Genomic DNA, 21,597 nt, shown 5'->3' with positions numbered 1-21,597 from the left:
GTACAAAATGAACTCTGGCATTTCAGCTGAGCCTCCTCTCTAAAGCCGCTACGGTTGCACTCTTGCAGAGCTGCTGTAAGCCACAAAGTAATGAGGAGGTAATCCAGGTATTTGTGTCCAGCACCGCTGGACTACTCATCATTAATGTATATTTCCTCATTTGAGATGAATACATTGAAGATTAAAAACTGGAAAGATTATTTTGCATGTTTTGTCCACTTTAATTTGTTGATTGTAATTTTTAAGTAAGCAGCATGTCTACGTCCATGTACTCTCAGTCCTTCTTCACACCCACAGACGGCAAGGTCACCGTGATCTTTTTGGTTAACATGAAGGCAACTTTTTTCTCATAGTAGGCACATTCGTTCACAAAGAGAGGGTAGAGGTCCTCTCCCTCGTGCTTCACTGTCTCCCCAGAAAAGAACTGGAACACGGGGTCGCCCGGACGGAGGATCTTGAAGTCATTATCCTGGAGAAAGACCAAACGCTCACCGAGGTTAATCATTAATCATCAGGGATGCTTTGGAATCAGCCTTTTGAGCTGAAAACCTTTTAGCAAAGACATCAATATTAGTGTTAGTGTTCATCCAGTCGCTATAGAGAGAAATTATCTTTAATAAACAGTTGATATCTGTTTTCATAGGTGACCCCTTTATATTATAAATTGATACATTATTAAACAGATCATTGTTGCTCTAAGAGGAGGCTGATTGCCTTTCATCCTGATACCGTTGTCCTGTACCTGCAGCTGTGGGTGAATGGCGGCAGTGATTTCACTCGTTGTAGGATCCCTTGGATAATCCACACTTCTCACCGGGGTGTACGCTTCCACTTCACCTCCTTCGAAAACACTTCCTGTTGGTAAAGTGCAGTAAAACGTGTTGTTGCTGGTGTATCCAGGGAGGCTCAGATGAGTATTCGAGGTCTTTTAAATGTGTCTTGCCGTACGATATGTTGCCAAACATATAATGTAGTTATGGTTAGGCCAGGTTTATGGATACCTGCCTACTGGGATTTGTGCTGCACCATCCCTTGTATTGGTGTAGAGACACAACGTGTTAAAACACGTGCCAGTGAAATCCAAAGTATAAACACGGCTAGACAGCGCGGGGGGGGGGGAATGTAATTAAACATAACCAGGGTTTCAAATTCAAAATGTCAAACACAGAGTTTAATGAGCTGACCTGCGGAGTAGTTTCTTACCAGAATTAAATTTCTGAAGCCATTCTATGGAGAGATCCACTGCCTCTTTGGCCATGTTAAAGATATCAGCTCTGACGACACCGGTGGGTTGGGGGCCGACTTCTATCGCTGCAGTGGACAAGACGAGCCATTCCTGCACTTCACATTTTAATCTGACCAATGATTCAGATGCAGACATGCTAATACACACTTACAGATTCCATGTTTGCCCACTGACTCCAGAGAATACGCATCAGGAGAGGGTTCAACAAGACAGATGGCTCTCACAGGTGCAGAGGTCATCTTGCTCTGAAAAACCGGACAGGTGAGTTATTTACAGCATTAGAATGCTTCGATTCAATCTCTTAAATTCTGTGGAAAATTGTCAAATCATTAAAACTGCGTTCTTCCATAAAACTATGTGATATTTGTAATTGGAATAGGTCGAGGAATTGTTTTTGTTCTATCTGAGCTTTTACATATTTTTTTTTTGTTTTATTTTCAACTCTGAATGTAATAATATGTCTCTCTCATGTTTTCACGTATATACAACAATCAATATTTCTTGGACACTTCCTTATTACTACCAAATGCAATGCCGTGTTGCGTTGATGCAGTTTTTGCAGAAACATTATGCTTCAACATTAATACACTCTACTTTTTTTTGTTCGAAATCCCCGACATCATGAGAGTCCAAGCTCTCACCTGTATGTATTTGTAAATGTGAAGTGCGATCCAGTCAGACGGGGAGAAGAGGAGGCACACGCCCATGTTGGCTGTGGTGTTATGGATGTCGCAGAGCAGGTCCACGGCCTCGAGGCTCCCTTTGGGCCCGAGCTGAGCGTTCAGCTCCCGAGCGCGCCTCAACTCGTAGGGCGTATCGTCTGTCGTGGGGCCACTGGGAGCCACACGGTACAATGAGTTGCCCTTATACTTGCATGCTATTTCTGGCACTTTACAGTTTCAATATTGGGGCAGTTTTTTGTTTTTTTAAAGCTGTGGGACAACTTACCTCAGTAAGGCGTCAGTGAAACAGCGATTTAGATCTGTTTCCATGTATCTTCTGCAAGCATCCACAGCCGGCGGGTTCGATAGGACGCTTGTTACGGAAACCGATCCCGTCTGATCCACCTTCCGTTTCTGCATTTCTCTCACCAGGTACACCCCGGACATCTCATTTCCATGCGTCCCGCCGCAAATAGCTAAACGGGACAGTGGCAAGAAAGAGACGTGCTCCATCTGCTGATAGGAAACGATGGAAGATCAGTGTTGTTCCGTCTTATTCTAAACCCCGACCGACCTCTCGGCAAGCCGACGAGTTCAAAAGTGAAGGCACGCATTCATGAAGTTGTGTTTAAACGTGAACCAGACAGACCAGAGGAACCTGTTACTGGTGTGGCTTAGTCAAATTAACCATTAGCCAGAAACTGAGGTGAAAAAGTGCAAAGGTATTGCTGGATTATATTCAGTGAGTAATTTCATTTAATAAGTGACTCACCCAGTCATATGGAAGAAGACCCTGGTGTATCTGTTAACCTCTAAATCAATGTAAACACAACTCTTTGCTTCAGAAGATGGTCACTGTCAGGAATGAAGGTTTATGAAGGAATATTTTGTTCTTTATTCACTGCAGCCTAATTACTGCTTTATAACCCCCGGTCAGTGTGGTTATCAATGCAATGCTCGCTCGGATAATACAAATATTTTCTGCCTGCTTCTCAGCATGTTGTTCGCCCTGTGCATTCACTCGGTCCAGCCAAGGACCACAGGGGTCGCACATCTGCTGCTACAGGCCCCGACTTATGAGTAAAAAATGTAACACGGATGTGTGATGTGTGTGCCAAGTTCACTGAAAAAAGACCTTTGTTTTTCGTTGATAAACTGTGCTGACTATGTGCAGGAATGAGTGTCTGCTGCATGATTTCCTTTCACACATCAAGTTGATGTTTTTCAATGTGATGTCCACAGTAAACCACTAATTTAAAAAGACTAAAATGCCTTAGAAAATCCTCACTGTCACGCACAACAGTGACGGCTGTGGAGCTAAAACACCGCAATGAAAATGCACAGGCACAAAGGATCAAAGGGCAGTGTTTTTTTACAACCCGCCCTAGCGTCTGCAAGCAATTACTGTTTGTTTTTTTGTCACATAATCTCTTAATAAAGAAAGCATGAATCATTTCTACCAACAAAAGTGGTATTGGTATATGCCAGGAACAACATTCATTCAGTCTTACCTTTCCTTCAAAATGTACCTCAGCAACTGACTGGACTTCAGCAACCTTTGAACTTGGAGGGACGTTGTTTCAAGGACAGCAGCTCAGTGTTTCATAACCTGCCAGCAAAGTAAAGTAAGAACTCTGCAAGCTACTTTCCAATCAGAGCCATGGACCGCACACAGACTCGAATGAATGTAAAGTAAATACAACTCAAACACAAAGAAATTGGCTTTTACAGGACTCTTTAAAGTCAAGCGTCCGCCTTCCTTGTTTTTCTTCTAGTCTTGCCTAAGGCCCTCCTCTTTTTGTTCTTCAGTTCTTCAAATTTCAGGCAGTTGGACATTTTAACGAGATGTAAAAGGAACTGGCACTGAATGCCTTGTGGGCTGGGTGGTACTTTGACGACAACAACAAAAACAACTACAAGAAAAAACAACAACAGCAACAACAACCCTGCATGCCCCACTACGCGTCACTGATGCAGGAGCTTCCATATTATTCATGTCATACCTTCAGCTGTTTATTTCTTTGCTTGTGAGCCTTTCATATGAATCACGTGTGTCGTTAGATGTTCTCTTGTCTCCGGCCTCATGGGTGCATGTATTACAACCTCTAACATTTCACACTTCATGTCATTTAATCATCCTTTTTACCCTTAGATGCATCTTGGTACTCATTGAAGGGATACTGGGGTTACTAGTCTACTAGATGTTAAAATATGGATTACCTCACATCTTTCAAATATTCCCCCTCCGTATAAACCCTGCAGTCTCTTCTACTTCTCTCACTCTCAGTCACTAACTCCATTTAGACGTGTAATCCTGTCGGATCAGTCACTTGATCGTAAGCGGCTCTCTCTCCCTCTCTCCCTCGTTCACTCTTTCTAGGTCTCTCTCTCCTTCTCGCTCCCTCTGTGTCCTCATATTTTCTCTGCCATTTCAGTTCAATCTAGTGCATTTCATTTAAAAAATGTTCCTATTTGCCGACTTACATTTTCCGATGAAAGAGGACATTTGATGGAGGACTAAAACCAAATAAACATGTAGCTAAAAAAAGGCATTCTGACTTAAAGTACAACAAGTTGACAGAAATGAGCCGGATGAATAAATAGACTCGACTAAAACTGTGAACCATGCAAATGATGATCAAATCTGACTAAAATGCTTTAGTCAGATTTGATCATCACCTGCATCTGTTGGAAAAATGAATAACTGTTTCAGTAGATGTTTGAGAAAAGCTGTATTCTTACAGTTGATCTGGAAAACTACAACAACTAGCATCGACAGGACTAATAGAATACACAAATACACAGCAGGTTACTGGCGACATACAATTACTTAAAAACATCTGTACAAATTTGCTTTTTCCATAGGTTTGTATTGAACGTATTAAACTCACAGTTTGTTTGTTACAAACACCTGCCCTTTGATTTACTGATGCCTGAATTATTCATTGGAGATACAGATTTTTTTTTGTTGATGCAGCTACTGATATTTTTGTGTTACCTATAATAGGCCATAACCTTTTTTAATATGAGGAAACTGGGTTTGTTTGGAAGGTGCTTGAATGCTGGCATTTTAAACAGGGAGTGGCCCAAAAGAGGGGGCCTCTGGGTAATGAGGTCTTGCTGAGAGGAAACAGACTTTTTGACCTTTTTATGGTCTTTTCCAAGCATGCGCAGTTTTTATTTGTTTATGTGCTCTGAAGAGCCTTCCCTATGAACTCAGAGTCAGTACTTCTATTTGTTGAGAAAACGTTTTACTGTACAAGATGCCACACAATAAATGCACAAAATAAATATGTGTCAGAACGAAATTAAACCGCACTCTTTACAATGCAGCTCATTAAAACAAGCACAGCAGGTACACTTTGAGCTAATTGGCAGTTTCACCCATCAGGAAAATACAATTCATGAATGTCACGATAGTCACCAAGACTGTTGGCTGCAGAGCATTGAGTATATTTCCTAATATCCATACATTTTGGTTTTGATTACATTACATGTCATTTAGCTTTTATCCGAAGTGACTGAACCATAAGGGTACAAACCCAGAAGAACAAGAAACAAGTGCAATTTCATCAATGTACATCTTGCTAAAGGTAAGAGCCATTATAAGTACATTTTAAGTTCTATAATTTGATTGGTGTTTTTAGTCAAGGTAAAGTCTCAAGAGATGTGTCTTTAGTTTGTGGCGGAAGATGTAAAGACTCTCTGCGGTCCTGATGTCATTAGAGAGCTCGTTCCACCATTTACGCTTACCTCCGAAAACAACCTCTAATTTCTCACCTCCAACATCAATCACTACATACAAATACAATTGGAACGATTTATTGATTACAATCTATTTTGAGAATTATCGGAGGATTTGCTGCTTTTACTTTGTATTATCTTTACTTAATTATAATCCCTTTGAACATCGGAAAGGTTTTACTTTTTGGTAATAATTGCTTAATTTCTCACTTTTTCTTAATCATTTAATCAAGAAATTGGCTAATTAATTAATAATCTGCAGATGAAACTATACATATCCATTATATCTCATATCTTAATAATTACCTTAATACATATTAATATTAATGTTGCTTTTTAAATAGCTGTCTTGTCCTGCCATCAGCTTGGCAGCCAATGGTAGATTACTGTGATCAGGGATTGTACCAGACTATCTAAAAAAAGAGAGGGAGGAAGAGAGAGAGAGAGAGAGGGAGAGAGAGAGAGAGAGAGAGAGAGAGAGAGAGAACCATGAATTTAGTTGTTTTTTTCATCCTCCACTGCAGTGTGGCAGTGTGAGCGATGCGGCAGCATCAGGACCACTTTCCACGTCTCTCTGGTCACGTGTTAAAACTCCATCTCGTACGTTCAGAGTCACCAAAGTAATTTACATCGCCTGACAGCAGCCGACTGAAGCGCATCAGGCGGCAGACACCTGAGGAATGGCCTCCGAACGGAATGAGTCCTACCCAACCAGGAACCTGACCAATCAGTTCGTGCAGCCTTTGTGGCGCATCGCCCTGTGGTCGGCGGCTTACAGCACCGTGCTGGCAGTGGCCGTTTTTGGAAACTTGATTGTGATTTGGATCATCCTGGCGCACAAGCGGATGAGAACCGGCACCAACTATTTCCTGCTGAACTTGGCTTTCTCCGATGTTTCGATGGCTGCTTTCAACACGCTCATCAACTTCGTCTACGCGGCTCACGGAGAGTGGTACTTTGGAGAAGTGTACTGCAGGTTCCACAACTTCTTCCCGGTCACTGCGGTGTTCGCCAGCATCTACTCCATGACCGCGATAGCCATCGACAGGTATGCAGAAGATAAGGTCATGCCGTGTGCATGGACACGTTTCCGGAAGAATTCAGTGTGTTTTACATATTGGTCATTTGTTGATGTTTCCATAAATACTTTTCCAAGTATCTGCATGCCTCCAAGATTTTTTTAACAAAATTAGATATTTTACCTTCCACAGTAGTTTGGCATAAATGAACAAAAGGCCGAGTTCACTTTTAGTTTACGAGATTTATATATTTTTCGATTGTTGAAGTGCTCGCAATGAAAGTATGGGTCAAGACCTCAGTATGTAAAGGATCTATTCTTCATTCACAGCGCAAACCAAAAATAATTATTAACATGACATGCTTTTGTTAAAAGTAAGGTTGGTTCCTCTGTTAGAAAAATGTAAAAACTTTAAATAAAGGGCTTATCGCTAATTTAACTTTAACCCTTAAAAGAAAAGCCGAACATTCAATTTTTACCCCAGAATCACATGATGTCAGTGGTGACCAATGCATGCCATAATTGACGTATTCATTACACCATACAGACACCTTTTCTATTCATTTAGTTTGCAATCAAATATTGTATTTATTGCTTTGACACAAATGCAAAAGTAAAGAATGTCCATTCACAGTTTTCATCAAAGGTTGTCACAATAGCAAATAACTGCCAGAAAGTCTACCGACATCCTTTTTTACTTGTGACAGCCTTTGTTCATAGACTGCGGTGGTTGAGGACTAATCAGCCTTTTTTAATCCTGAAAAAAATGAATATAAGTATGAGGTCAAAACATTTTCTGAAAAAAGGCCCAGACAGGTTTGATTGAAAAATGTCATTGAAAGTAAAAAATTATTTGTTTGAAAAATGTTTTGAAAAAATCTTGGCAGCATTCTGACCTCTGACCTGCAGGTACATGGCCATCATCCATCCCCTGAAGCGCCGCTTGTCGGTGAAGGCCACCACCGGAGTCATCGTCTGTATCTGGAGTCTGGCCGTGGTTCTGGCCTTCCCTCTGTGCTACTTCTCCACCACCCGGACTCTCCCCCGCAGGACCGTCTGCTACGTGGCCTGGCCCCGCATGGCCGACGACCCCTTCATGTGAGGAACACCGGCGACCCCTTCCTATCTTATGTCACGCTTCATTGTCAGGTGTCATTGTCCTTTGTGCATCATCTGGTTGTATCTAAAAGTAAGTTTAGAAATGTCATCGCTCACAATCTTTCCGTCCTGCTTGTCGCTGTCGCACCATTTTAAATATTTTCTGATGATGATGTTTTTTTTCACTTGATGCAGGTATCATATCATAGTCACGGGTCTGGTCTACGTGCTGCCCCTAGTGGTGATGGCCATCACTTACACCCTTGTGGGAGTGACTCTGTGGGGTGGGGAGATCCCAGGAGACTCATCAGAAAACTATCACGGACAGCTAAGGGCTAAAAGGAAGGTAAATTACATTTATTTATGGATTTACCTGTTTTGTATTGCGTTTAACGTGTATTTGGAGGGAAGCAAACTGTTACTATATATATATAAGCAGATTATGTTGTCACAAATAGAACGTTCTTCCAATTTTCCACAAAAAAGGCATGTAAAATGAGATATGCTTTTGCATTTCTATATACCGCATGTTACAGGACAGCCTTAGCTGATTTACTGTTGTGTGTCAGGAGATGAAGGACTTTGTTGGAGAGCATCTGCCCATTTATGGCCTTCCTTTGTGAGGTCAAAATAAGATCTTACTCAGAACAAGCACACATTTGCAATGGCTGAAACCATGTTTGTGCATGCATCCACGGGGGCATGCATTGGCACACACACACACACACACACACACACACACATTTAGGGGCCAAACGGTGTGTCACGTGCCCTTAATGCCATTGGGCATGAATACTGACACACCATCACACCCCCACACCTCAAGGTTCAGTTTCCTCAGGCAAACACTGCGGCTGCCAATGGGTGGGGTTGTAGCCCAAGCAACAAAGCCTTCCACTAAGCTAAAAAAGTGGTCACCCTTTCTGTGGGAAAGAAACAAATCTCTGAATTCTAAATAGCAAATAAAACTCACAATCTTGAAGACTGCATGGAGAATTAAAACAAACACAGTCTGCCAAGTGTAGAGACACTGTGCAGCACTTCAAGCTCTGATCATTAAAACGTCTATTCACACAAAACATACCAGAAAAACTACTGTCGTGTTTTGGGAGTTTTCCGTGTGTTGATGTGGGTGTTTCGGGTTAGAGGGTGACGCATATGTACAGACTTTGTTTGTTATTTGCAATTTTGAGCTATACAAAATAAAATTAATTGAATTGAAGTGAATGTGTAAAAATAGACCTTTTGCAAACGTAACATTTTACAATTGCAACCGCAGCCTAAAAGAGGAGACAAACATTGAGAGGGAATTGCTCCATGGTGGTTGGACATCATCAGCCAGACGCACTGCGCACTGTGCTTTGCAGCATTTGAGAGTTGTGACTGTGAGAGTTGGGTTAAACAGGGATTAAGGTCATCGCAGCTGTCATGACGAACATCAATAAAGTCAGCCTTTGGATTAACTCCTTAGAGTATAATAATATATTGATAACTTAACACACTGGATTATGAAAAGAGACATAGGGGTTAGGCTGCAGAAGGATTCTGTTAAAAAAAATGATGCAAATATTGTATAAATATAAAAATATAACTTTTTTTTGGCACATTTGTATTATCAATTCCATCCAGATTAGATTTATAAGCATTCTGTAAAATTAGTGTAGTGAAGTGAGCAACAATATAACCACAAAACAATAAAGTCACTTGAAATATGTTAACTGCTATACCTTAATTTATAATATTGTTTTTGCACCACAAACAGCCTCACATTCAGTGTACAGAAATAGAGACGGTAACAGGTGCAGGCTTTGCCATTTACAATCTTTTCAAAGGCTTTGTCGAAAAACAATCATCGTCATAGGTTCATATGGCCGGCGGTCACAATAGATAAAAGAGATTTATACACGTCAGGAAACAAAGGTTATAATACAATGCCAGGACAATGATTCAAAGGCCCACTCTGACAAGATGCCATTTTGGCTAGAGATAAGACGGAGTGGTTCTCATCTGCAACCTGCAGATGAGCCTCTGCTGATGGTATAATAGCACCCTGCTCCTTTACCGCCCCCCCCCTCGTCTCTGCATCGGGCTGCAACGCACTGATGAGCTCTGTGCTGCTCTTTCATCTGTCCTTCCTGGAGCCTGCCGGGTCTGATGCGTCATTGCTGACCTTTCCCTCTCTTCATGCATTGAACGGGAAACATCATTGTGAGCAGAACGATGGAAAATAGAAAACAAATATTTTCTATTGTGGATCCAATGTGCACCAGCTTCATATTACTGAAATGCCAGCTTGGTGTTTCCATCGTCAACAGCAGAGGTCTTCAACGGGGGGTCCGCAGAGGTTGTGAAATCTATGGTTGATTATTCCAATTTTTAATTCAAACAATTTTCCACTTATTTTTATTGAGATGTTTAAAACGTCGTTATTCGATTCATTATCATGCAATTGACAGACAATGTTGATACGTAAGTTGAAACGGTACGTTTACACGTGGCAGTGGCATGGCCACCCTACTCACTATACCTCGCCTATGTGCAAAATAAAAACAGGAATATATGATCCTGTGTTGTATTTGAATAGCCTAGTATTTAATTTACAACACTAAGGTATTCTTGTACATGGCACTAGGCCCCGTTTAATGTAAAACACAATTTAAACTACAGTGTACACCACGGGGTCCCTGCTCCATCTCTCTATCAGTTTGGGGGGACCCTGGCCTGAAACACGTCGAAGATAAACAGGAATGCATGTTTTCATGCTGTGAGCTCCTAACACATTCTTATTTTAATCCCTCAGTATACCGACCCCCCTTATTGGCTACACAGTGGCACGGCTGTGCTGTCCTGTTATTAATGTTGGGGTTGATGTCCTTTCCCTCGCAGGTGGTAAAGATGGTGATCATTGTGGTGGTGACCTTTGCCCTCTGCTGGCTGCCCTATCACATCTACTTCATTGTGACCGGCCTCAACAAGGGACTGAGCAAGTGGAAGTACATCCAGCAGGTTTACCTGTCGGTGCTGTGGCTGGCGATGAGCTCCACCATGTACAACCCCATCATCTACTGCTGCCTCAACAGCAGGTGAGTAAAAAACGTCAAACATAGACTCGTGAATACCGTATTGGTGCACAGTAGCATGACTACATGTCAAGGGGTGATTTTTCTTTTTTTGCTGCAGGTTCCGTGCAGGCTTCAAGCGGGTTTTCTGCTGGTGTCCCTTTGTCCAGGTTTCAAGCTACGACGAGCTGGAGCTCCGGAGCACAAGACTTCAACCGGGTCGCCAGAGCACCATGTGCACCCTCACTCGGGTCGACACCGTCATCCTCAGCAAAGACAAGAGCGCTTGTTCACATGGACAAAGGTCAAGACACAACTCTGAGCCCAACAATAAAGACAGTTAGTATCTGTATGGTGGTCGCTGAATGCTGTATCTGACAAAGGGATCAGAAACACAAGGCTTTCAAACGACGCGGTGCCTTCCTAATGATTTGGCCCCTTTATCAAAAGCTGCTCACTGTGTATATATATGGCAATTAAAAATATAAGTAAATTCTGTAATCATCTTGTACTTTAAGCTGCTTTTGGTATTTTGTACTCATATTATACTATATTATACTATATTACTATACGATATTAGGAGATCCTGGATGGTTGTGAAGTGCTCGCTGCCATATTAAAATCTACTTTTTTGGGACAATTCAGAAGAGTTACTGCTTACTGTAAATATATGTTACTTTTGTGTTTCTATGTTGCTTGCTTCTATGTCTTTGCCAGGTCTCCCTTGAAAAATAGATTTTTAATCTCAATGGGACTTTTCTGGTTAAATAAAGGTTTTAAATTAGGTTTTAAATTAAAACTGCCTTTTATTATTAAAAGGCAGTTTTCGTGAATATATGTTTCATTGGAGTGTACTGATATAGATTAACTATAAAAACTGTAAAACATTGACTGAATTTGACAATAGAACGCATGCCATTTACAGACAACATATTTTTATGAGTGTGGCTAATTCTACTGATGCCACTTTGCACCACAATATTGTCAACACACGCTGTCATTCTGGGAAATGTTCAGGCCGTTATCATTATCATCAGACAAAAGAAGTAATTATTTACTGCAACATAAATTGTAGACAAATCCAAATATCCATTGTGTTTATTAGCCTCAAACAACCAACATATGAAAAGTAACAAGAAAAGGATATAAATACCAGCATATATATCTGCTAATATTATAAAGGTAATGTGTTTAAAAACAGTGTTATGACTGTGTGTTTTCCAAAGGCAAAAAAAGGGTTTCCACAACTTAATTGGCAGCATCAGAGAAAAACAGAACAACATAGCATTTTGCATAACTCACAATGTAATCTGAGCAGCTAATTGTTTTTCATTTTTTCTCAAAAGCTAAAAATGAAAAGAGATAATGCCACAAGCGTCATCACAATCCACTGGGAGGCGACATTAGTTCGGGATCTAGAAAGATGGAAAGGAACAGAGAGGTTAATATCTCTGATCATTTTCTTTTTCTTCTTACAAATCATATAAAAAAAAATCCTTATTCCAATAACATTGTTGATAAACACAGGTTGAGCAAAATTTCATTTATTATTATTGTAATGAAGAAAATGTCTTACCCCGAGAGACTGGAACAGATGTCCGCATTGCCCAGTTTTAAGTGTTGCAGATCAATCTCAGTGTATTCCTCATCATTTAACGTATCTGTAATTTTGTCTACTGCTCTCACGGTGAAGACTTCATCTGGCGATATGAGGGTCGCGCTTTGGTCTTTACTGCAAATGTTGTCTCCAAGGTTAACAAAGAAGCAAGAAGAGATTTTTAACAGGACCCAACCGTCCCAATCATACATTGTCTTTAAATCTTTGTAATTTGAATAAACTTTGACAAACTTTCCAAATCTCACATTTGATCCGTTTAGAGCCGTATACTCCTGTTCCCTGAGAGCATACAGAGTCTTGCACTTTTCTGTATTTTGTGAATGTAGCAGAAACATTGAATCCATGAGAAGGAAGTGGAGGGACTTGAAATGGAAGCGGCCTTCGTAGGTGCTCACGTTCCCGCCCAGTGTTTCTACTGCGTTGTCAAACGTATCTGTAAAATCTTTAGACCCATCAGCGTATGCCCACAGTGCCGCAGTATGTTCTTTTGTTCCTCCAGGGATCTGCTTGGAACAATGTCTACCCCATGCTTCCTGGAATTGCTTATTGGCCTTCAGCTCCTCATTTAAGAGGCCTGAATGGATGAACTTCTCCGTTGCCTCTTTACGGCATCCATTGTAGTTGTAATCTACAGCACCTGGGGCCATGTCCAGCTGCTTTGTGGTCCCTGCATTCACCTTTAATGAAGTATGGAAGTTAAGATGTAGTTTCAAGAAAAGATTATCTTTAAATCAAACTTTTTAACTATATTTGAATTACTGTTTTTAAGAGTGATAACAACTTACTTTGAAGTAGAAAAAAACTGCGGCAATAAGCACTTTTCTTCTGTCAGACATTTTAAGGGTGTTTCTTTTCTTCTATCTGTTCAGACCTGAAACAAAAATCTGATAAGAGTATTGTAGGATATAACGTGTTTTAAAGTACACAGTCCAGAAATCTAAGAAACTTGTTTTTGGCTTAGTTACTTTGGTTATACCTCCTATTATGAGTTTTCCACTCTTGGAATATTCCACCCACCTTCTTACCCGCAAAAACTGTGACTTATTAACGACTAAAGCTAAAAGAAAATATGGAGGGGCACATACCTTAAGCAGGGAAAGTGAATGCCTTAGTCCGTCTTCATCTGAGGGCCTGGGCGTAATAGCTTTCAGCAGGATACTGTCTTCGGGGAGGTGAAAACTTATCATTCCAGCAACGCCTTGTTCTTTTCCTGAGGAAGGAAACAGCATGCCCTTGGGGCCCCTTGGGGTCGTGTTCCTTATTCTATTTGTCTCATGCTTTGCTTTGTTTTTCACACTTTCTGATGATTATAACTGATAGAGGTAAAAATGAACAAAGAGGTGAATATACAATCCACCCATATCAAAACGTTCCCATTTCCCATTATCCAACTAAAGGGGCATAGACACACACGATGAATGTGTTGCAGCTTGTTGTTAAAACAATACTCAGTGTGGAAGGAATGCACAAATACTGCTGAGTGTGTTTTAAGTACCAAATGATTTCCCTGATGGACATGAGTATTTTTCTTTTGACGATAAATTAACACCTAAATGTGCAGAAACTTATCTGCTGAATCAATACTGGAGCATTTGGTGTTTTCATATGTGCTTGTAATCAGCCACTTCCTCCAATGTTCCATCTCCAAAGCGCCTCTTCCTTCCTTGCTGAAAACATGCTGAAACACAATTTCACTCGCAAAAAGACTTGCCAACACAACAGTAACAGAATCTTTTTCATATATAAATCAGTTTGAGTGGGAGGAACAGGAGAACAAATGTTAGATCGACAACATATCAGCTGCGATCCAGGCAGTAGCCTCGAGGGACAGTGTATGTTGTCTGAAATAATATACCCTTTTAGAAGTTCATTATAATTAATGAACGTTTAGATGAAAAAATGATCAAGGATTTGCATTCACTATTCTACTAAGGCCTAGTTGTATTAGAGAAGTGTAAGGCTTAATGCAAAACTTAAATAAAACGTCCATCTTCCTGACATGCATATGGGTAAAAAACCAAACACTGATATTTATTCTAATTGAAGTTAGGAATTGTTAAGGGTTTCGGAAAGTCTCCTCCTGGTTTGTCCTTTTCACATCCATATGTGAATTTGCTGCTGCAACCTGAAACCTCTCTGTCTTATCTCTCCCTCACATTCTAATGCATTCTATGTAGAAACATAGGCTGGCTTCATGCCTCAATGAGTGAATATAACATAGCAAACATAGCTTGTCTTCATCTTATAACTAGTACACTTCAATTACAACACAACATATGAGATCACAGTTTTTCATAAGTTTAACACAGTTCATATGGTGCAATACTGAAGATATTTGCCTCACTCGGCTGTCTTGCATCCATTTGTTTATCTAATACCTGACAGGAGAAAAACTCCCCAAAACCCTCTTTGGGGAGAAAGTTGGTAGAAATCTGTAAAGGGTGGCAATTATCACCCATCCCCAGGTTTAACATCACATCGTAACATGTTAATGTGTACATTATTTATATGAATTTCATGACTATAAATTGTTATTTGATTATATTGCATTCACTTCATCTAACATACAAATGTAATAACTACTATCTAACATCACACAAACTACAATTCTATACAAAACATTTTTACATGTATTATAATTTCGACTACGAGGTGTGCTCTTCTTGCTTAAATCCCTAACAAATTGTGTTATTATGTATATGGATTTTATTTTCTTAAATGTCACCGGAAGTCAAATTATTTCTACCGACCGTAGACACATTACACTTACGAAATATGCTCTTCAACCGTCCACTTTATTTCATCATAAGGCTATGCACCTAACCAACATATGGCAATCATTTACTGTAAATACTATACAGTATTACTGTACTACTATATATTATTGTCTAGAACGATCCCTTTTAATACCGGAAACCGGAAGTATCGCTATTTCCGGTTCAGAACGCGCCAAAAGTAAAACGACTTTGAGGCTGAAACTGTTTGTGTATTGATGCTTGTTAAAACCAATTTCAACTGACTTTTTCAACTGACTGGCGAGATGTCAGCACCTAATAACTGGAATATTGACATAAACACAGTCGGGGCATATCGTACGAGACATCTGTACCTTTGAATTATTACCGGTGGTGAGTTGTGACCAGTTTACTCCAGGAGATTAATAACGTTACGTCAAGTATTCTGAGTTTAACGTTACGTTTAAGATTGGCGCTGAATTAACCCCTATATCGTCATATAACGCTAGTTTACGCATTATAATGACAAGTACTTTGCACTTTAATTATCACATTTGATTCCACTAATAAAAAATACCTGTACTTCCCTGCTTTGGTGGTGGGGAATAATGTAACGTTACCTTTACTCTGCTGTCATTTCACGTTCTGCTACTATGCAGATTACGTTTTTTAAAACCAAAATAGAAATTGAAAACATGTTACTGCCTCATCGCGGCAGTACGGTAATGATAAATGATTTGTGACTCTGATACGAGATGATTGGTGACAGCTTTACATAACGTTAGTGCTCTGATAATACTTGGTATTCATGTTTTCTTCAATAGAATAGAATCTGGAAGTAGCCTGGAAGTAGGCTACTACTTTTGTTGGATATATTGTCTCAAAAAGGGATTTCGATAAATTTAGATTTTGTCATTTATAAAAATTGTTAATATTAAAGAAAAATGATGCAACAACAACATTTCCAAGAACAACTATTATATTTCTTAGGAATACTCAGACATTGCATTATAATATTGGATTTGGTTAAACTTGGACAAATTTAATTAATTTTTCAATGTTTAAAACTGTATCTGTCTAATAATATCCATAATATTTTCAATACAGTTGTATACACTAACTTTCAAGTTTTTTCTGCCCTAAACTAATGCAAATATTACAGCAGTCCTGTAATGAATCTTACTATTGTGGTTGTATCTCTTTGGTCATATTGCGGTATTCATTTTTGAGGCTGCTGAATTGTAGATGGTAGTATATTATACTAACAGGCGTGCTATTTGCTCCATCGAATAGGCTAAATAACAAAAACGCCTCTGTGTTCCCTCCTGCTAAAGTTTCCTTGAGCAAGTCACAGGGTGTGGGGGTGCAATAAAGAGTCAAACCCTGTTGGTGGACTAGCGGCTGAAGATGACGAAGTGGGGGGATCGGCTGAAGAAGGTGGAGCAGCTGGCTCAGTCGTTCCAGCAGAAACCTCTGGCCACACACTACAAACCTCGCTTGTGGCCGTGCCAGCCTTCCTCCGTCTGGAAGCTCTTCCCTCGTCAGTGTTTGGCCATCGGCTTCGCTCAGAGCTGCAAAGAGGTACAGTGGAAACTCGCGTCATTTGGGATGCCGGGACTATCTCGTCAGACTTCCCATTACGTGTTACATTGTGTGTGTGTGTGCCTTGCGTCCCCCCCCCCCCCCCCCCCCCTCCCAGGCTGTACATGTTTTTGCACTTGAAAAAGAAAACACATCTCTGGGTCAAAGGATCTTCCTGGTGACCAGTTACAGCGAGCTTTGGCACTACTACAGGTAAATGTACTTTGTGAGGTTATTAAAATGGGAGAATGTGCATGGATGATCATTTGGATGAATGAATTTGTTTTTCAGGACTTACACACAGTCGTTGATGCACTGCTACGAGGTGATACCAGATGGCGCTGTTTGTAAACTTTACTTTGACTTGGAGTTCTGTAAGCCCTCAAACAAAGGAGCTGATGGTGAAGCTATGGTTTCTTCACTCATCCAGGTACTTTTTAAAGTTTACTTACAAACATGAGAAAATTCCAAAAAACAAAAGAAAAAGTCCAAAAGCTTCCTATTATATTTCTATTTTAAGTGGTAAGCAACTTACAAGGGCTTTTTTCTAAGGCATAATCAATGTTCTAGGTCATTATTAAATGTTTTAAGTGTGTATATAGACTCAACATTATCACATATGGGTGAAACATCTGGGTGAAGTAGCTAATCTTGGTAATTTCAAGCTGTATGATATTGATCCCTCTGTGTTTTGTGCCTCCTCGACAGTATGTTTGTGACAAGCTTATGGAGGTTTATGGGCTTGAGTGCTCCGCAGAAAATGTCCTCAATCTGGACTCGAGCACAGAAGAAAAGTTCAGTAGACATCTCATCTTCAATCTCCAAAACGCAGCTTTCAAAGACAACATACATATGGGTTGGTCCAGTAAAGGCAACAAAATGGTCATATTTTTGATATTAAGATGTTTCTTCAGTTCATATATTCTGTCTGTTTTCCAGGCAGGTTTGTCCATGCGATTCTCCAACCAGTCCTGAGTGCACCGAATGTTGGGATGCGTTCGGGGGCAGAAAGCAGTGAAACACGGTTTGTTTTCCCAAAGATCAAAATGAATATTTAAATATATTTTTCCACCATCTCTTTGTATAATTTGTCTCAATCACATACTGACAGCAGAAGCCACACCGTCTCTGAGGGGACGCCAGCAAAGGCAGGTGAGATGGAGGAAAGTCCACAGGCCAAGAGGCGGAGGCAGGAGGAGACAGACCTCCAGTTCCTCCGGGTGAAAAACAAGGACGACCAAGACTCACTTTTTGTTGATCTTGGTAAGAGAAGCCACAAGCTTTATTATCAGTTTTAGCCTTACATCAGACAATAAACCCTTCGATGCATCATTTTCTGTAAGCAATTTACAATAAAATAGTAATTATAGCTATAATTCACAAAAAAAACAGGTGTTTACACCAAGAACCGGAATTTCCGCCTCTACAAGTCATCAAAAGTGGGAAAGAACGCTGCATTCAAGCTCGCAGACGACAACAAGTTTACTAACAAACTTGAAAAAGGAATTTCTGAGGAGGAGAGTGTGTTCTTGGCTTCCTTAGTCTGTAATGTGAGGTACAAAACTTTTAAACTCAGCTTTCTGAAAGCATTACATTCATCCACCGTTGGAGCTTATTTCTCTGTATCAATAGTTTCACAGGTCAAAGAATTCTCACCTCAGATGTCCCAAGAACAAAGGAACCCAAAACCTCGGGGCCTCATTGCCAGCAGGGATCAGCCACATATCCAGGTGACACCCTTCTAACAAACAAGGCTTCACTGTATCGTATGATCAATATTTTTTACCACGAATGGTTTTAGTTTCTATAACTTTGTGTCATCGATCGCTGGCAGGTTCACTCTGTGGCTCCCTGTCATCCCCTCATCCAGAGGTGGACAACTTTGTCCTGACTGTGATTAAAAAGGATGGCATCCATGGGAGTAAGTGTCTAGTTATGTAGTTTTCCTCTTAAAACATTTGCATTTGCATCAGTCAGCTAATCGTTGGGTCTATAAGTTGATAGAAGATAATGTCTAATGTGATAATATCAGTTTCCTAAAGTCCAAGGTTACAACTTCAGTTGTTTCAGGGGTCCAATAGTCAGGTGATTTCAATCAGAACCGTTATTGAAATCAGTGTTGCCACAATTACTTTGAAAAAGTAATCGGACTACTGACTACTCCTTAAAAGGTATCTTAGTTACTTTACAGATTAATTGTTTTAAAAAGTAACTAAGTTAGATTACAAGTTACTTTATTAGTTACATTCAGCAGCTGCCGACAACATTCCCCGCAGCCTCAACATAAAAATGACAACACTCACTTTATCAAGTAACACGTTCCTGGCATCAATGATTGAAATATTGCAGTGTCATTATTTGTTAGTTAACTAACAGATCAATAATTACCGCCTTAGATGACACATGTGATGCTTTTTAGGGAACATTGCTATTATATAATAATATTGCTTAATCTGTTTAGATTATTCACATCTCTTCTATGAAAATCAGGCAAAGAAGCCAAACTTTGGATGAGCTACAGACATGATACATTTTAGTAATTACTTCCCTAAACAGTAGCTCTTATCTAAATTGGTTTGTAAACAGATTTGTAAAATAATAGATGATATATTTAATGTTTCCAATTACATTTAGTATTTTTTCTATTATGCAGCAACTAATAGCATCCACTAGCAAAATAGGTGAATGATATACATCATATTCACATATTTATTTGTACAGTGTACAGTGTTTGTATCAGCGATGTCGGATCCGTTTACGTCCACAGGCATCAGGCGATGGAACTACTTTGCTGTCGATCAACTGCTTGTTTACGACATCGCTAAATACCGCTGGTGTGAGAACGTGGAAAAGTTTCACAAAAGCAACAATATCATGTATGTATGTTTCACGCCGTGTTAAAGTCTGTGTGTGAGGTGTGCTCCACTTCCCTTCTAACTCGGTCCCCCATTCCTCTGCAGGATTGTTGTGGACCTCAAAGAGGAAGTGTGGTACCAGAAGTGTCACGACCCTGACTGCAAGAACTTCAGGTCCGCAAGTAAGCATTGGCCCTGAGAGCGGCCACATTGAGCTTTTTTAATATTTCAAACAAGTGAAACAAATGATCTGTTGATGGGGAGCGCTCAATACAAGCTGCTAAACATATCTAACGTCACAGGTCACCCGCTGCCACAGGAGATCTGCCTCAGCTATTTCATTAAACTGGTTAGTTTTGCTTCACTTTTTACGAGCATCCTGACATCCGACGGAGCTCAAATTGCACGGAAATGATCGCTTTTTAAAGATCAGAGACTTTTCCGATCCTGTGTCCTGTTCACTCACAGGATGAAGAAGACCAGGCTTACTTAATGGATGATGCGGGCAACATTGAACCCAGCCAGGCCCCAAAGGAGACCCCGGAGAGCACCGCGCGTCCCGAGGAGGCGGACGTGTGGGGAGACGTACAGGATGACCAGGACTACCTGGAGAGCCTGGACGACTATGAAAAAAACAACGGGGAAACCCCCGATCAGCCGCGGCTCCAGTAAAAGGCCAGAGTCCCAGTAAAAGGTGAGTCTCACGGCACACAAGCAAGTAGGGGAAGGAGGGAATATGGAACAACAACAACAACAACAACAACAACAACAACTACGCAGCCACCAGCCATAGCGGGCAGAGCAGCCGCGTCGCACGCAAGTGGAAGGAAAAAACACATTTTACAGAAAAGGGAACTCGGAGGCAACTCTGATCATCAAAGCCTGATGCGTGCATGACATTTTATAACTAGTCTTATGACGCAGAGACGTCTGCTGACAGACAGGACGCAATGTTATAGTATGTCAAAAAAAGTCACAACATGGTCATATTCAATTTTAAGTTCTTGTAAGTTAAAAAGCCTCTAATGTCATATCTTGCAGAGTAAATCCTGCTATATTTTGTTCTGTGGTGAAGTATTTTCTTTTGTAATTAAGGTGGATCAACAAGACATCCCCCCCCCCCCTTCAAGAGGGATTCCCACCTGCTTGACTTGTTTGTGGTCTCTGGTGCAGCCACCGGACTCCGCTGTGACCTGGCTCTTCAACATTGATGTGTTAGTCCATTCAGACTTTATTTTAGATCTCATGTTCAGTTTACTCGTAGATGCACCGGTTTAATGGTTTTGGGAACATCCATTATGGGTTACGTTTGAAGGAAACTTTGTAAAATACTCAGTTTTAGTAGTGGTCATTTAACGGTTTTGTATCTTGTTGAGCAGAAGAGTTGTAACTTTATTTAAATGATACAATGTAAGCATTAACATTAAACTGCAGTGCTAACCTGACTACGTCCACAGCGTCGTTGCATCCCTGACTGCACAAGACCTCCAAAGTTGGCATCATTTTTGACTGGTTTCATGTTGAATTGTACATGCACAGCCCTTCTGTTACTGTCTGAAGGAACCATGTCAATCATGTTGCAGTGTTTTGTGAGGACGCTTCGTCAGTAAACGTTTTGGTTACAGGGACCTCTGACCACCAAAATGTAACTTCTTCATCCTCAAGTCCAGGGGGACATTTGTACCACATTTAAAGAAGCCAACCCCCCCACCCCCCGGGGTCCCTAAGATATCATATTCACAAGACTTGATGGACCGACAACAGACAAACTCTCCTCCAGCAATGGTACAAAAAGGCCCCACTCCCAACAATACAGATTTGGAAGAAAATATTTATTTGGTACACACATAAATACTGTACTTGTAACTTCAGCACAAAACTGCACCTTCTCAACAGTCATGAAAAAAAAAGACCAAACAGAATAAAATGGCTGGAAATCTCAAAAAAGCCTTAATGTGATCAAACGAGTGTAGAGACCATT

General features: G+C 40.5%; 4 protein-coding genes across 7 annotated transcripts; 2 read left to right on the top strand and 2 right to left on the bottom strand.

Moving 5' to 3' along the window:
- Positions 1–29: 29 nt before the first annotated feature.
- On the bottom strand, positions 30–3,608 carry LOC119218282 (N-acyl-aromatic-L-amino acid amidohydrolase (carboxylate-forming) B-like). 2 transcript variants are annotated; one of them, XM_037472580.2, is made up of 7 exons: positions 3,420–3,608; positions 2,195–2,424; positions 1,888–2,080; positions 1,398–1,491; positions 1,204–1,311; positions 743–855; positions 30–469 (listed from the first exon to the last, which is right to left on the bottom strand). In XM_037472580.2, exons 2-7 carry the CDS (start codon positions 2,419–2,421, stop codon positions 275–277), a joined length of 930 nt encoding a protein of 309 aa, XP_037328477.2. In that variant the 5' UTR covers positions 2,422–2,424; positions 3,420–3,608; the 3' UTR covers positions 30–274. The 2 variants fall into 2 exon arrangements, with proteins under 2 accessions (XP_037328477.2, XP_037328476.2); XM_037472579.2 differs by having other exon boundaries at positions 2,195–2,421; positions 3,420–3,607.
- A 2,568-nt stretch (positions 3,609–6,176) lies between these two features.
- On the top strand, positions 6,177–11,316 carry tacr3l (tachykinin receptor 3-like). The gene is made up of 5 exons (XM_037473103.2): positions 6,177–6,700; positions 7,580–7,768; positions 7,964–8,114; positions 10,655–10,851; positions 10,949–11,316. The coding sequence occupies exons 1-5, from the start codon at positions 6,333–6,335 to the stop codon at positions 11,169–11,171; spliced, it is 1,128 nt and encodes a 375-aa protein (XP_037329000.2). The 5' UTR covers positions 6,177–6,332; the 3' UTR covers positions 11,172–11,316.
- A 593-nt stretch (positions 11,317–11,909) lies between these two features.
- Positions 11,910–13,710, bottom strand: si:ch211-145b13.6 (ecto-ADP-ribosyltransferase 4). 2 transcript variants are annotated; one of them, XM_037473105.2, is made up of 4 exons: positions 13,531–13,710; positions 13,231–13,306; positions 12,404–13,122; positions 11,910–12,242 (listed from the first exon to the last, which is right to left on the bottom strand). In XM_037473105.2, the coding sequence occupies exons 2-4, from the start codon at positions 13,279–13,281 to the stop codon at positions 12,167–12,169; spliced, it is 846 nt and encodes a 281-aa protein (XP_037329002.2). In that variant the 5' UTR covers positions 13,282–13,306; positions 13,531–13,710; the 3' UTR covers positions 11,910–12,166. The 2 variants fall into 2 exon arrangements, with proteins under 2 accessions (XP_037329002.2, XP_037329001.2); XM_037473104.2 differs by having other exon boundaries at positions 13,231–13,316; positions 13,531–13,707.
- Positions 13,711–15,392: 1,682 nt separating this feature from the next.
- On the top strand, positions 15,393–21,103 carry primpol (primase and polymerase (DNA-directed)). Of its 2 annotated transcripts, XM_062564285.1 has the most exons (15): positions 15,393–15,573; positions 16,515–16,761; positions 16,880–16,974; positions 17,053–17,191; positions 17,470–17,617; positions 17,701–17,785; positions 17,873–18,024; positions 18,154–18,316; positions 18,394–18,491; positions 18,596–18,682; positions 19,529–19,637; positions 19,722–19,798; positions 19,919–19,965; positions 20,085–20,310; positions 20,712–21,103. In XM_062564285.1, the coding sequence occupies exons 2-14, from the start codon at positions 16,588–16,590 to the stop codon at positions 20,286–20,288; spliced, it is 1,578 nt and encodes a 525-aa protein (XP_062420269.1). In that variant the 5' UTR covers positions 15,393–15,573; positions 16,515–16,587; the 3' UTR covers positions 20,289–20,310; positions 20,712–21,103. The 2 variants fall into 2 exon arrangements, with proteins under 2 accessions (XP_062420269.1, XP_037328255.2); XM_037472358.2 differs by lacking the exon at positions 15,393–15,573 and having other exon boundaries at positions 16,504–16,761; positions 17,876–18,024; positions 20,712–21,102.
- Positions 21,104–21,597: the final 494 nt, after the last annotated feature.

This window comes from Pungitius pungitius, chromosome 9 (genome assembly GCF_949316345.1).
Source record: "Pungitius pungitius chromosome 9, fPunPun2.1, whole genome shotgun sequence".
Taxonomy (NCBI): Eukaryota; Metazoa; Chordata; class Actinopteri; order Perciformes; family Gasterosteidae; genus Pungitius; species Pungitius pungitius.
This window is presented reverse-complemented; position numbering and strand designations above follow the sequence as displayed.

Coding starts and splice junctions, on each gene's coding strand:
- LOC119218282 (XM_037472580.2), bottom strand. CDS start 2,421: ATGGAGCACGTCTCTTTCTTGCCACTGTCCCGTTTAGCTATTTGCGGC. Junction 2,081..2,194: donor TTCACTGACGCCTTACTGAG/GTAAGTTGTCCC, acceptor TGTGGCTCCCAG/TGGCCCCACGACAGACGATA. Junction 856..1,203: donor GCTTCAGAAATTTAATTCTG/GTAAGAAACTAC, acceptor CTTTACCAACAG/GAAGTGTTTTCGAAGGAGGT.
- tacr3l (XM_037473103.2), top strand. CDS start 6,333: ATGGCCTCCGAACGGAATGAGTCCTACCCAACCAGGAACCTGACCAAT. Junction 7,769..7,963: donor ATGGCCGACGACCCCTTCAT/GTGAGGAACACC, acceptor CACTTGATGCAG/GTATCATATCATAGTCACGG. Junction 10,852..10,948: donor TACTGCTGCCTCAACAGCAG/GTGAGTAAAAAA, acceptor TTTTTGCTGCAG/GTTCCGTGCAGGCTTCAAGC.
- si:ch211-145b13.6 (XM_037473105.2), bottom strand. CDS start 13,281: ATGTCTGACAGAAGAAAAGTGCTTATTGCCGCAGTTTTTTTCTACTTC. Junction 13,123..13,230: donor CAGTTTTTTTCTACTTCAAA/GTAAGTTGTTAT, acceptor ACTTCATTAAAG/GTGAATGCAGGGACCACAAA. Junction 12,243..12,403: donor ATCTGTTCCAGTCTCTCGGG/GTAAGACATTTT, acceptor CCATCTTTCTAG/ATCCCGAACTAATGTCGCCT.
- primpol (XM_062564285.1), top strand. CDS start 16,588: ATGACGAAGTGGGGGGATCGGCTGAAGAAGGTGGAGCAGCTGGCTCAG. Junction 18,492..18,595: donor GGGATCAGCCACATATCCAG/GTGACACCCTTC, acceptor GATCGCTGGCAG/GTTCACTCTGTGGCTCCCTG. Junction 19,966..20,084: donor TCAGCTATTTCATTAAACTG/GTTAGTTTTGCT, acceptor GTTCACTCACAG/GATGAAGAAGACCAGGCTTA.